The 15096-nt window shown below is 54.4% G+C and overlaps 1 protein-coding gene across 1 annotated transcript; it reads right to left on the bottom strand.

Moving 5' to 3' along the window:
• Window positions 1-13643, bottom strand: SMTNL2 (smoothelin like 2). Its single transcript, XM_077312732.1, has 9 exons — window positions 13105-13643; window positions 6800-6887; window positions 6419-6655; window positions 5340-5399; window positions 4859-4934; window positions 4447-4620; window positions 3530-3647; window positions 3191-3342; window positions 1-2080 (listed from the first exon to the last, which is right to left on the bottom strand). Exons 1-9 carry the CDS (start codon window positions 13486-13488, stop codon window positions 1954-1956), a joined length of 1416 nt encoding a protein of 471 aa, XP_077168847.1. The 5' UTR covers window positions 13489-13643; the 3' UTR covers window positions 1-1953.
• Between the last annotated feature and the right edge of the window lie 1453 nt (window positions 13644-15096).

Raw genomic sequence — 15096 nt, 5'->3', positions numbered from 1 at the left:
TGGTCTTTGATGTCTTTTATTAGAAACGGCCCTTGGTACAGCACCAAAGTAGTTTTATCTTATAAATAACAGCCAAGGAGCCGAGCCAAAACTCAGGAATGGCTTCCTGGCAGCCTGAGCAAGCTTGGCCGGCTTCTTAGAGAGCACCTTTGCCCACTCACCACTGGAAACGGGGCTGGTTTTCTTTAAACACGCTGCGCGCAGGCTAACAAACGGCGTTATCAGGTAGCACAAGCACATCTCTCTGCCCACCTGGGACGTTCAGGCCGTTTTCAGAGATGCAAAGCAGGTAACGTCGCCTTGGGCTGTTGTCACAGCATGCCAGTTTAGAGAGTTCATCAAAGTCCTCTGGCAGAGCGCTGCCCCGATCCAGCAGTGCTTGGCGGAGCTCCCTGGGCTGGGCACAGTGCCCTGCTGGAACCGTGGCTGGAAAGGGGGCATACCTGCGTGCCTAAGAACTTATACGGAACACCCCAGCTCTTTACAGCTATGTGAGTTGGACCTTTCCCAGGCTGAATCCAGGCTATGGCACATCTGCAGTGAAAGCTACTGATTCAACGTCTCCCGAGAGAGGGCAGGAAACTTTCCCGTCATCATATGACTAGAGAACTCCCTTCTGCCCTGGAAATTTGGGGTACAGGCTCATAGCCACTCCCATCGCCTGCTTGGTTTGGGTTAACAGGGTGCTTGAAAGTGTGCTCCCCTCTTTGCAGGTGTCTCCCCAGAGGCCTGGCTGTGGGGTGAGTCCCTGTCCTCCCCCCTCTCCAATTGCACGGCGCAGTCGCAGTCTCTGGTGCAGGAATCAAGAGAGGTGGAACCTACACTCTGGATCAACTCCTGTACCTCTCGTCCTCAGCACAGCTAGGGTGGTGCGTGTGGGATAGTTCAGGAGATCAAGCCAGAGGGGAGCGGAAGAGAATCCCTTGGGGGGGGGAATGATGGACTGGTCAGCTTTTAATTCCTCCCTGCAGCTAGCACAAGCAGGCTATGGCCATGCAAACACACTTTATTTCCATAATGTTTTGTTTGCGTAATTTATTCGGAGAGCGGAACTGCGCTGGGTTTTGTTCTAAGCACAGGTGCACAAAACGGCAGCTAGGGACGTACGACGTACAAAGCCTTGGGATAGAAGCTGCTAGTGTCTTCCTTGCATTGCCTAAGCTTCGTCCAGAGTAACCTCCCCCATCCCTCCCCAGACTACTACAAAGTGAGTGATTCCTCCTTGAACGAACCAGTGGAACGGCTCACTCCTGACAACAGTGGGGAGAGGGAGAAGAAACACCAGCAAGCCCAGCTTGCAGCAATGAGGAAACGTTCCCAGACCAAAGAAAGACCGTCTCTAGCTCGTGGCCTGACTCTCCCCTTTTGCATACGGTAACCCATTTTGTCTAGAGCTGCCTCCGAGACAATTTCCCTGCCTCGGCAGGGGATGATTAAGTGGCTAGAAGCAAGCTTTAGTATTGCTCTAAGGGGCAGATGCAAATTTTGCCACACAGCAGACCAGCTTCCAGGAATGCTGGCATGCGCTGTATCTCGTGCTTGTTCCTGTCCAGCATCATGAGGTCTTCCCTGCAGGCAGTCTCTGCTGGCTCTTCTACTTAGGAGAGAGGGGCAGGGAAAGGGCCTGTTTCCAGTTCAGAGAACCAAAGATGCCGGGTTCAGCGTCCCCAAGGGCTTCTGTCCAGCTTCCAGCATGCACATCAGAGTCCATTTTGTAGATCGGATTCATTCTGGCGTGGGAGACCCTGCTTCGACCAGCCCCGGAGCCACGTACGTGCCTGGCTTCCTTTTGGCTTGTACCAGCGTCCAGCAATCGGGGAGCCTCCGCACTGGCTGTCATGCCAGCGACGCAAGGGGCGGAGCACCAGCAAGCGCCGGGAAGGAGAGGAGTCGCGTCCGAGCCCCGTTCTTGCCGTCACAGCCCTCCGGAGGCGGACGAGGCCCTTCCCGGTTTCATTCGAAGCGGCGGAGGTGATTGTAGAGGGACTGCACGTAGGTGAAGACGCACATGGGGTCCGGCTTGCGTCCCATCACCATCATGTCCTCCACTTCGATCAGGCGATCGCAACTGGCCATTTTCCTAGGAGGGAGGGCAACCGGTCAGTAGCAGCCAATCAGGGCTGGTCCAGAGGGGAACCGGGAAATTTGCAAAGGAAGGAGCCTGGCTAGGCCGGCTCTGCCAAAAGCCACCTTCTTAGACTGCTTCCTTGGAGCCTTACTTGATCCCCTTCCCAAATGGCACCCACATGTGACATGTCAGTGATCTACCACAGTGATTTGGGGCTTATGCATTGCCTGTTCCACTAATGTCCTGTTGCACACTGCCCCGAGGCGGCCATTCATGCGGGGGCAATATAGAAGTGTCAGAATAAAACACAAAGTATGAGCCAGTCCTGGCTTCCCCCATCCTCACGGAAACAGGAGGTGCTCAGAAGAAACCAGGATGCCTAATTTTTCAGCTTAAAAGGAGTGAAACTGGCTTCAACCAGGGTCAGAGCTTTTTCAGTCCTGGTGGAAGATCAGGGCCCCCTGAGGACATCAGGGCCCTTTGGGACCTTAAACAGTTCCGGAGGGCCTGCAAGAGAGTGTTTTCCACCGGGCTTATGGCTGAGGTCAGGAAATACATACTGCCCCTACCCACAAAGCAACAAATACACCGTCTGTCAAACACCAACCCGGCCAACAAAATCCGGCCCCCTCTACAAAGCTAAGAAGGCGGTTTACAAATATAATTTAATAGACATTGGTTAATAGGACTTAGTTGGAAATTTCAAAAATTGTTTACCAATGTAAAATTAAATTATATTAGTCCGGTTGTTGTCCACCCGGAACCAACCGGGAAGGGTCGGGGGGCTATACAAATAAAATTATTATTATTTCTGCTTGCTACGAACGTCTGTTGAGAAACAGCTACCTTCCACAGATGAGGATGTTGGGCTGGCTTGCCCCCTCCCAATATTCCGTGGCTCGCTCCAGACCTCTGTGGCAGGCCACGATTTTGTGGCAGTTCCCACCTCCCCTTCTGGACTTCTCAAAAGCACCCACAAGCAGAACGGGAATGGGGACCCCTGCTCTAAATGGGGGGGAAGATGGATTTTAAGGTCTGGGTGCCACAAAGAGTCTCTTGTTGGCAACAAGCAGGTGGGAATCTGCCGCGATCCAGCTGGCCTGATATCTCCTCGGTACTCACTCTGCCATGGTGAACGCCAGCTCAAAATTCTCCTTGCGCTTGGCAGGGTCGAGCGTGTTGTAGTCGAACTCTTCCGGGAAAAAGGAGTGGACGAGAGCGCAAAAGGCCATCCCGTCACTCCAGCTGGACGAGAAGTTCTGCAGGTCAATGTGCTGTTGGAAGGCAAGGAGAAGTCACCCGTGAGGGTCCCAGACGGCTGCTGGCCCCGTTGGGGAGGCAAGCTGGGTGCCCCCTCTGCAGAGCTGCAGAGCTCCGCTCCCCCCCCCACACACACACACACAAAGAAAAGTCTCAAGAAAGAGGCAAGGAAAGCAGCAAAGAGGCGGGCAGATTCTCTACCTTATAGCCAATGGTTTTGGAACGGCACCACTCCAAGAGGATCTGCTTGATGCTGCTGGCACTGGCGACCCCAAAACTCTGGGACCTCTTGAGCTTAGGGCGAATCTCCCCCTTCCCCCTAGACGAAAGCAGCAGAAATGAGGGTTGGGGGCACACACCTTTGGTGGCTATGAGGCCTGCTCTCACCTGTGCTCCCTGCCACTTCGGCTTACTTAAGAAAAGGATCATTTGGGGAAGGGACAGAGGGAACAGCCCTGGGAGACACTGGATAAACCTAAGAGGCCCGTCAGTGGCTCCTGGCCACAAGGTAGATGGAACACTCTGGGTGGGTGCTGGGGGGTCAGCAGCAGAGGGAGGGCTTCTGGAGTTCTGGCCTTGCTGGTGGACCTCCTGATGGCACCCAGGTTTGGGCCAGACTGCTGGGCCGGATGGGGCTTTGGCCTGATCCAACATGGCCTCTCTTATGTTCTTAGCATGCAGTCAACTGCGCTGCTGTGTTTGACTTCGCTTACAGAGGATGCAAGAGTTACCATCAGTAATCACATTTATATCCTGTCCTTCCATCTCCATTTTACACCCCACTCCTCTCCTCCTCTGCTTGAACCTCACAACCACCCTACAAGGTAGGCTAGACTGCAAAAGAAGGGCCCAAGGTCATCCCGTGACCCCCATGGCCAAGGGGAGGCTGGAATTTGGGCCCAACATTATCGCTACACCAAACAGCGGAAGCACACAAACTCTGGCCCTAGACGGGTCCAGATGAACTTTATAAGCTGGGGGGAGCGGTATTAGACAGGTCTTTTCACAAACCCGCTCCCCGCTCCCATACAAATCTGCCCCAAACTCCATGCTTCTCCCAGACTCCAGCCCTCCTCCCTCGCATTTAACATGCTGGAGCAGGTCAAGGATCAACGTACTTTCCACGGTCCTGGTCAAACTTTTCAAACAGCGCCTTCCTGGCCTGAGTCCCTGAAGTGCGGGGCAGCGTCTGAGACCTCACCAACTCTCTCCGTTTTTCCACTGGCCGTTGGGCCACCGGAGGTGGGGAATGGGGCTTGGGGGCTACGTCGTGCTGCTGGCTGGCTGTCACACTGTCCCCAAAAGAGAGAGAGAGAGAGAGAGAGAGAGAGAGAGAGAGAGAGAGAGAGAGAGAGAGAAATCAACCAATATTCCAGGTAAGCAGCATCACAGCGAATGACGCCAGAACACTCCACAGAAGGAGCACGTCAGCAAGGGGCCACATGGGCACAAAGCAGCTTGCACGAAGGTTACGGCAGCGGCGGCCCCCTCCCCATGAAAATCACCCCTTGCCCCTCCAACTAGGCTCACCTCTCGCTAGCCTGGGTTCCGCCGGCCACCCCGTAGCTCGTGGACGATGTGGACTTTGTGACGGAAGAGAATTTCTCTGCACAAGGAGCAAAAGAAAAGCGTCAGCTTCCTTCCACTGCGTCCTCCTTAGAGACACCTCCAGCCAGTATGTCTGCTTTTGGGCCACTGTGCACAAAGCTATCGGGCATGTCAGAGATGGCTCTTTACCGCATGTCGCAGGGCAGCCAGGAGGTCCTAAGCTTGCCTGGCTGCCAGTCAAGAGATCTTGGGAAATAGTTTGCCATTACTCCCTTCAGCCTCCTAGAAGGCTTCACGGCACGGGTGGGGATTCTCCTGGATTTCCCAGACCTGAGTCTGATTCTTTAACCACAGCACCACACTGGCTCCCTCCAAGATGGTCTATGCAGAAGGACAGGAATTCATTGCCAGGATTCAGCCATGGAGACAGCATTTTGGAGGGCCACGAAACCAGTCGCCTTACCTGACGTGATGGAGGCGCTTGTCCTCACGGAACTTGAACTCCAGCTCTTTGTAGCACTCACTGTGGGAAGGGGGAGAGGGAAAGCCAGTCATTTTCTACCGTGCTTTAATGTTTTCTTTAAGTGCAAGGATCTGAGACATGGACAAGAGGTGACGCAAGGAAGTTCATTCCCACCCCACCCTCTTTTGGCCTCTTTGTCGCAACACTGCCCCTGCTTCACCTGAATAACTGCCAGAGAGAGGGATTTGGGGCACAGCAAACTGGGTGCCGAAGAGGGCAGCGCCCAGCCGGAAGCTCCCACACAATGCAAGCCACCTACGGCCAGCATCTCGGAGCGCTTCCTTTGCAATGCTGCCAGCCAAGGGACTGTAGAGCTGTTTAGGTGGGCACCCTGTGGCAAAGTACATCTCTGGAAGATGCCACCTCCTAAGTGGAGCTCCGCTTTTATAGCCATCTTCCCACAGGCCTAGCTCGGTATGGTGGTTAGAAACGGCAGCTTTTACTCTGGCAAGCCGGGTTTGGCTGCCCGCTCCTCCACGTGCAGCCATTGGGTGCGCCTGGGGCTCATCACAGCCCTGATAGTACTGTTCTCACAAAGCAGTAACATCAGGGCTCTCTAAGCCCTTACAGGGTGTCCTGTTGTGGGGAGAGGAAGGGGAGGCAATCAGAAGAGACCTCTTTGACCTCTTTTGAGACTCTTCCATCTTTTTTTCCTACTCGTGCAGTTCTCCCGATACAAAGCCCTTTTGAATTTCTCTGGAGGGGTCCCATTTCTAATCCCCTCGAGCGTTCTTTCGATTCTAGTTTATTACGAACATGAGGTCTGGAAATTCCCTTCCGTCCCATCCCAGCTGAGTTTTGTCTTGTTTAAAATCCTCTGTTGCTATCCAGAACAACTGCACCATTCCCAGTCGAATGAATCCAGTGACTTTTGAAAGGTGCAAGTCTGGCCAGGTAACGCTGGGGCAAATTAATCCCATACCGAAGAATGTACCAGCTGCTTCTCAGGGGCTGCTCTGTGCCACAGGCCAGGATTACACCTGTCTGGTTCCCCTTTCGGGGGCCTCCTGCATTCTTACCTGATTGATTTGAAGTTTTTGACACAGGCTCACTGTGGCTTTTGTTCTGCTGCCCTCCGGGGACACTCGGCGTAATCGGTCCCCCAGAGGTTTCTCCTGAGAAGGTTTCCGATACTCTGGTTACCGCGGTAACCGGAAGGTGCGGCATCCGTAAGCTCAGCGCTGGAGCGTGGGCCTCAGGGGGCGCGTTTGGCTGGTGGAGAGGGGAGGCTGGTTCCGGAGCAAGCATGGCCAGGCCTGAAAGCCAAAAATAAAGTAAATAGGGAGACAGAGGGAGAAATCAATGCCTGATGGCGCTTGACGTTTACGGGGAAATCCCTGAGATTTTTTTATTTTTAAAATTTGTTCCACCCATTTCATCCCAGGAGATTTCCTTCTTACCTCCTGAAGGCTGATGTCCATTTTCAACTATGGAGAAATCAGAAGCCTTCCTGCTCTCAGAGTCATTATGGTTTTCCAAGTCCAAACTCTGCAAAAGGGATAATCGAACAATGAGAAAGTGTGTGTGTGTGTGGGGGGGGGGGTGAACAAAAGAAGAGCAGCAAATCTATTTTAAGTCAAGCGTCTTCCGTGTATATTTCGGATCTGTTGTCTGAAGGTTCACAGTTTGGCAGCCCTGATCCAGTCTCAAGTATTAGGGTGGGGCAAGGACTAGTTGCTGATTATGTTTGTTCACGATCAGGAGCTCAGGGATCCCTACCTATAGAGCAGGGGTAGTCAACCTATGGTCCTCCAGATGTGCATGGACTACAATTCCCACGAGCCCCTGCCAGCAAATGCTGGCAGGGGCTCATGGGAATTGTAGTCCATGGACATCTGGAGGACCACAGGTTGACTACCCCTGCTATAGAGGATTTCTCAGGCTAACCAACACACACACAGAGCAAAATCCAGAGCAGGAAATTCGCTTGTTAAGGTGTTATCAAGGCAAACACCAAAGCTTAAACAATCCAGCCAGCCCCACCGATACAGCGCTTGATGTCTTTCCTGCCAAAAAGAAAACAGAGCTGCTCCTTTTTGACTGTCCAGCACCTTGGATTCTCTGTATGGCACAAGGAAGACGGTGTTTCTGGTTCACAGGGGTCGAGAGGCAGCCTCCGTCAGAGGCTCACTTGAAAAGACCCTGGCAATGTAATGCTTTGATTTGAAAATGAGGCTTTTTGTTCACCTTGAAACAAAGGGAATTGTCAACGGAGTGCAATGGGATTTGCTGCCATGGCCAGATCCAAGGGCATTTCTAGGAGAGACAAAAGTCAGCCAGTACATGGTGCTTTCAAAAGCCTGGTTTCTCCACCAACGTAATGTAAGGAAGTGCTCAGTTGTGCGATGCCATCTGGGGTTGTAGACAGGCATAGCTGGAGCGGTCGACTCTCAGAGGAAGCTTCCTCACTGGGTCGCATCCAAATGAGTCTTTTTCTCAGCAGGACCACGTTTGGGAAAAGTCGTCCTGCCGTTCTGGAGGAGAAGGCAGCCATACAAAGGTATCTGAAGAAATGACAACCCACGAAAGCTCATCCCCTGTAGCTGGTTCTGGCCGAACAAGGATAGGGTGGCTCCGAATCACCCGCCAGGTGAACCAAAAGAAGGGACTCAAGTCTTGATATGAGAGTTGGCTTTTGCACATGTAAGCACAAAGTGGCAGGTGCTGAAATCACAGAATCATAGAATAATAAGAGTTGGAAGGGACCTCATGGGTCATCTAGTCCAACCCCCTGCACTATGCAGGACACTCACAACCCTATCGCTCATCTTGGGTAGCATCTCCAGCTAGAGATGCTATTGTATGTGCAGGGGGTGTGTGTGGGGGAAGAGTATCTCCGAAACATCCTGGAAGGGACAGCAACCAGCCCGACCTGACCTGGTCTGAACTCAGCTCCCGAGCGATGTTCCTCATAAGTTAAAGCAAAACAAAAAACAAAAAAACCCCCTGAGATCCAAACCAGGCCTTTCCCTTCTCCTTCCTGGATTCAGAAACTCCAAAGAGAGCCTCCGATGACGTCAGAAGGTCCCCACAGGGAGAGTTAACTATTGCCGAGGAGCGTGACCCCATCTCAAGGAATGGGAAGGCGACTGTAAGCCGCTTTGAGCCTCCTTCGGGTAGGGAAAAGCGGCATATAAGAACCAACTCTTCTTCTTCTTCTTCTCCTTCTTCTTCTCCTTCTTCTCCTCCTTCTTCTCCTCCTTCTTCTCCTCCTCCTTCTCCTCCTTCTTCTCCTCCTCCTCCTCCTCCTTCTTCTCCTCCTTCTTCTCCTCCTTCTCCTCCTCCTTCTTCTCCTCCTTCTTCTCCTCCTTCTTCTCCTCCTCCTTCTTCCTCTTCTTCTTCCTCTTCTTCACAAGGCAGCTCAAGGAGAACGGGGCTGGCTCAGCCATCGAGCGTCCCAGATTTCCAAGTCAGCCTGACCTCCTTCAGCACAACAAGTTTCGCTTCCACTCTAAACATGGCACGCCTCCCATTATGTGTCGAGGCCGTGGGGCTCGAACGAAGCCCTCCGAGCAAAGCCCCAGAGCTTGGCCACCAGAAACCCACGCGGGGTCACCGAGGCAAGAGCGAGCATGGCATCTGCCTCAGGAAACAAAAGCCAGGCCCCCAAAGAATCCTGCTCGATAGCCAAGTGACAGATGCTCGCCCCGTGATAGAAACCAGCCCCACTCCACACAAAAGCCATTCATCTTCGTGATGGAAACGCCGGGCCAGTGAGACAACTCCAGCTGCAAGCGTTCTCCCCCCAGCAGCCAAGCATCCCAGCTGCCGAGTGACGTCACCGGTAAGTGGTAATGACAACTCTGAGCAAGCGCCACCTGGAACACGCCGCACACCACCGGCGTGCTGCCTTCGCTTGAACTCCAGCAGTCCTGCCGGTTTCCTACCATCGAGGAGTTATGCGCAGCAGCTGCTGTGCGTGGTGGGGGGGGGGGAGAGGACGACCCTCTGGCAACGGAGCTGCTCAGCGGAGACGCCAGCCGTGCCAAGAAACGGCCGCTGGTCTGGATTTAGAGACGGGCGGTTCAAAAGCAGCAGATGCTTCTCGGCGATTAAGGCAGGGTCTGGGCGGCACCCTCCCCGCCACCACCCGTGCGGCAGGCCGCATACAAGCGAAAGGGAAGGGAGCACCCGCCGAAAAAGATGCCTTCTGCCTGGGGTGCTCCTGAGCTGGTCGTGAGAAACCAGACTGCGTAGGCGTAGAGGACAGCCTGTAAGCCAGGGGTGGGCTAACTGCGGCCCTCCAGATGTCCATGGACTACAATTCCCATGAGCCCCTGCCAGCATTCGCTGGCAGGGGCTCATGGGAATTGTAGTCCATGGACTTCCGGAGGGCCGCAGTTTGCCCCCCCTGCTTTAAGCCCACCAGGACTTGTTTGTCCATGTTGCACATAGAGTATGTGCTACAGGCCCGCGGTCCCAGGTCCAGCCAGGCCGTGTGAAGAGTCTACATCATCCCCCAAAATCGGGTGTCCTGACGTCTTTGCTGTTCTTCCAGGCCATCGGTTTCCCCGAACAGAAAGCCCTCGAGGAAGTGAGCGCTTGCCTAACATGTGGCGTTTGTTTACACAGGATGTCAATGCGGTCACTGCTTTTAGAAGGCCTTAAAAAGAGCGTGAGACAAATTTAGGGAGCGAAGACAGATGGTTGCATCAACCGCTATGAGCCAGGACGGCAGACAGGAAACCCCTGTTCAGAGGCAGTCCACCACCAGATCCCGGGTGCTGGGGAGAACCAGAGGAGAGCGGCTGGCGGCTGTGAATTTCCCAGAAGCACCTGGGGACAGGATGCTGGACTAGCTGGATCTTTCTGCGAGACCTGCAGGGCTCTCTTTACATCCTCATGGCCCAGTCCTTTAACCCCGGCTTCACTGTCTTTGCATTCTGTTTCCCAGGCTGAGCCACCAAAAAGCTTCCAGCCCCAAGAGCCTGTTTCCAGCCACTTGGGAGTGTCAGAAGAGCACCGGTTGAACACACTCTGCCGACAAGCTGCGAATGCCCCCAGCCTGCAAGGCAGGACGAGTTGCCAAATACTCCCCAAGAGAACAAACTGATCTCCCATAGGGAACAGGATGGCTCTCTCACCGACCCAGGTTGGGTAACCCAGCTGCTCCTTGGAGAAGGAGGAACGCAGCGCCTGGGCCAGAGGGTCACTGGTCTATTTAAAGAGGCTGATGGGGCTGTTTGTACTTAAAAGCTGCCCCCCCCCTCCAAACTCTCTAGCCGATTCTTCCGATTCTTCCGCCAGCCACAATCTGAGGTCTCAGCAGTTCCCCTCTACCGTGCCTTGGAAGAGAGTCACTAAATACTTTTCCCCTTTGTTGCTTTCAAGGGGGCTTGTCTGTTTTAGGGCCCTTGAAGAAACCCCAAAAGGGAGGAGAGAGAATCTGAGCATGGGCCACGTGGTGATCTTCCTGAACAGTACCTGGCTTCCTGCATTACAAAGCCAGCTATGAAGAAAATGTGATGACTGAAACAACGGAATGCCAGCAACATTCACTTTGCATGCAAGAGCTGACCCTTTCACCACCCAGAGGCCTCCTCCTGGGCCTGAATTTGAGGCCAAGACGCCTCTCTATTTATCCAGACCAGCAAAAAGCTACCCCAGTAAACATATCTGTGTTTCAATCCCCCAGCCCAACAAGAGAAGAATCTTTTTCATCCGCAACTGTTAGTGACCACTTTGTGTACTGGTGAGAGGAGAATACTCTGCACATGCTCAGAGGTGGTCTCCTTTGTTATCCCCAGGCGCTGGAAACTGACCATCCCTCCACTCAGCACACCTTCAGGCACAGAAATGCCCTAGGACTGCTGGATGCTTCATCCCAGTGACTCTTACGGCACCTGTATGAAGTGAGCCAGTGTAAACAAACAGTGCCATGAACAGATGCATTCTGGGAAGGCCCCTGCATGGGCCATAGGTGGACTCCAGCAAGTGAGCCAAGCTCTCCCAGTAGGTGATCGAGGTGGCACCAGAGCCAAGGAGGCCATCCTCCAAAGAAGACGAGTCTGATTCCGGCAGATAATCTGCACATGCTCAACGGTGCTGACTTTTCACTTTCCCTGTTTGTGGAGTCTGAGACTTGTCACAAAAAGTAGTTCCCAGGGATGGGGATTTTAAGAAGTTTCGACACAACTCTCCCTACAATTAGAAAAGACACTCAAGCAGGTTCCTCTGACCTCTGACCTCCCCCCCCCCCCTTCGCTTTCTGGCTGAGTAGCTTTCTTTGTTCCAAGAAAGATAAAAGATTCCATCTTCCGTCACCTCTCTGCCCAGAAACGCCACCAGAAGAATGCAGGGCCCGGTCCTAGCTCTCAACGTGAATTCAAACTGGGGTCTGCCCAGAGTCAAGCTTTCCCCTTGCTGGCCTGGTGCCCCCAATATTCTTTAATAGGCACCGGATGGGAAACAGCAGCTTCACAAACCAAGCAAGGTCCTTGCTCAGGAGGCAGCCGGGGAAGGGGGGGGGGAGAAAGCCGGCTTCCCACCTGCTGCCACTTCTGAGCAACCAGCTGGGCAAAAGTCCGAGCTGGAAGACCCCTCGATTCCCCCAGGCCTGCAGCTGGCTGCACCGCAGGGACCTGCTTCTTCCGTGCCCCCTTCGAGGACCCCTCCGGCTGTCTCAGCAAATCACTGGACCCTCATGCTTCAGTTTATTTATAGAGCCCCATTCAGCTCAGAGCTGTTTGTCATGCGATGCGGCGAAAAGTCAATAAAATACATTGAAACCGATTGGGAATGCAGCATAAACGAAACCCAAAGTCCATTTCCCCCTAATGCCAGTGCCAAATTTCTTACGGACCCAATTCAAAGGGAAAGGACAGCAGTAAGCCAAGGAGTCGCAAGGTCGCCAATTCCAGCCCGGAGAATTCCTGGAGATTGCGGAGGTGGAGATTGAGGGGTGAATTTATGGAGCAACTTGGACTAAAATCGATGGGATGCCGTGGAGCCCCCCCCCCCCTCCATCTAAGCCCTTTCCTCCAGGGGAACTGATCTCTGGGGTCTGGACATCTACTCTTTCTGGGAAAACTTCAGACCCCACCCAGAGGTTGACAAGCCTAATTCTGGGGGCGCCTCCTTTGAAGCAAGAATTCAATTGCATATTGGTGGTCAGTCCCATGTTGCTGTTGTCATAGGAATGGCAGCCTCCAGGTGGGACCTGGGAATCCCCCCAGTTTAAAGTTCATCTCCAGACTACAGAGATCAGGTCCCCTGGAGACAAAGGTTGTTTTGAGTGTGACATTATACCCCACTGAGGCCCTTGACTGCTCCAGGATCCAACCCCATCCAGCTTGGTGAGGTGGTTACAAGTGGCGTAGTAAAGAGCAGCAGCTTCTAATCTGGAGTGCTGAGTTTGATTCCCCACTCCTCCACCTGCAGCCAGTTGGGTGACCTTGGGCTAGTTACAGTCCTGTTAGAGCTCACAGGGCCGTTCTCTCAGAGCTCTCTCGGCCACCTCACAGAGGAGAGGAAGGGAAAGGTCATTGTGAGCTGTTTTGAGACTCCGCGAGGTAGGGCAAAGCAGGGTATAAAAACCAACTCTTCTTCAATCCTGCCATCTTGGGTGGGTGGTCTGGCGACCTTTGTCTGCCTCCATTCCTACGGCCACCTCTTCAAGGTCACAGCAAGCCGGCTAGGGACCCCAACCCAAGAGGGCCTGACCTCCCTCAAGAGGCCACGTGGTAACCCCAGCCAGGCGCCTTACCTGACTCTTGCTGGACAAGGACAGCTTGGCGTGGCTGGAGAACCTGGCGCTGGCGCTCCGCCGGGCCGCCCAGTCGTCGGTCAGGCCAGCCGCGCCGCTGAGAGCGTCCACCTGCTGGGCCAAGCGCTCCACCTGGGCGCGCAGGGCGCGGTTCTCCTGCTGCAGCTCGGCCACCGTGTGCGCCAACGGGCTGGCCAGGCGCAGGACCTCGGCCACCTGCCGGTCGACGCCGCTCTTGAACACCTGGATGTCCACGTGGATCTCCTGGACGGCGCCGCGCAGCGTCTCCTCGTAGCGGCCCAGCGCCTCGCACACCGTCTGCGCGTCCTGGCTGTTGAGGTCGGCGATGTCGCTCGCCGACGGCCGCGCCGCGCTCACGTCCATGCCCGCCCTTCCCTCGGGCAAAAGCGACCCTCCTCTCCCCCGCGCCCGCGATGCGTTGGAGCCTCCGGAGACGGACGGCACGTCCAACAATCCGACGGCTGGCCCAGGCCCCTCTGCTCGCGTCTCCTCCTGCCCGGCCGGACTTCGCTTTTTATAGACGGCCGAGGCGTCGGCGCTGCGGGGGGGGGGGGGATGAGTGGGAGGGCGCAAGAGGGAGGCAGTTGCGGCTCCAGCGCCTGGCTGGGGGTGGGGAGAGAAGCGGCTGCGAAGGCGCCGGAGCAAAACCTTGGGGGGGGGAGTGGGAGGAGGTGCGGGGGAGGGGCTGCCTGGCGGCTACTTCCCTGGCTCCGCAGCCGTCGAGGGAGGCGGGGGAGAGGCGAGGATGGGGAGGGAAGAGCAGGATCTCTCTTGTCTTTCCTGCGGGACGGCGGCCCCTTGCCAAAGCAAACATTCCTTATCGCTCCCCCGGGGGGGCGGGCAGAGGAAGCGGCGGCCCCGGGTCCTGGGAGAGCGAGGAGGTGTAAATTCTAAGCTAGGGGCTTGCGCGCAAGATCGGGACGGACAACGCGCACCTGGGCTAGTCTTTCAGGCCCCTCCGGCTGAGGAGGTGTAGGTGTTGGGATGGTAGCGTTTGGCCCCGACTACAAAACCTGCCTTTGGCATCTTCTTAGCACGCCTCGCCTTGGAAGTCTCACAGCAGCCCTGCAGGGTAGGCCTCTGTTACAGCAGCGCCCCAGGGACTTGGGTGGGTGGGTTCAGTGCTGTCTCTTGGACCAGTGGTTCTCAAGATTCCTAATGCCACGACCCTTTAATACAGTTCTTCATGTTGTAGAGACCACCAACCATAAAATTATGCAAGTGTTCTTTCGCAGAAATTAAATCACAACTGACCAATGACATGAAGAAGTCCATGATTATATGTATTTATTTGTTTGTTTGTTTGTTTGTTTATTTATTTCTGGGGTTTCTCAGTTCAGTTCTACCCCTTGTCCCTCCATGCCGATCTCGCTTTTTTCCGCTGCTCCAGACAGACAAAACGCTCTATCTTGATCTACCCCACAAGGATGTTGTCTGGATGGTGCCACCCCCCACAAGCTGCTTGCCCTGCCACGACCCCTGTGAAAGGGTCGCTCGACCCCTAAAGAGGTCCCGACCCCCCTGGCTGAAAACCACTGTCTTAGACAATTTATTCGAGCAGTTCTTAAATAGGTTGATCTGATAAAGCAAACAGGGCCAGAAGCAGGGTACAGAGTGTAGTGCTAGTTATATTATGTTAGCGTTCTGCATTTGAGACCAAACTGGGGCTTAAAGCATGCTGACCCAGTGATCAAAAACCAGTATGAATCTGGGACATTACAGATGGCCTTGGGGGCAGGGAATTCAGCTGAAGGGGGAAGGGATTAAAACAAAACAGCCTTCTAGAGAATCGGGGAGGGGGCTAAAAGGCGGTGGGCAGCTCTTCCTTGCCATCTGAACCTCCAGCTCCACCCACCATTTCCCACCCGAATTTAGCACCCAGATTATAATTCCAATTAGACAGTGAGCTCCTGCAGCAATGGCAAGCAAGTCTGCTATTTTGCTGGGGCGTGAAGCAGCCAATCGCCTTCC

The sequence above is a fragment of the Paroedura picta genome, chromosome 15, assembly GCF_049243985.1.
Source record: "Paroedura picta isolate Pp20150507F chromosome 15, Ppicta_v3.0, whole genome shotgun sequence".
NCBI lineage: Eukaryota > Metazoa > Chordata > Lepidosauria > Squamata > Gekkonidae > Paroedura > Paroedura picta.
Note: the sequence above shows the minus strand (reverse complement) of the source record. Positions and strands in the feature narration are given on the sequence as shown.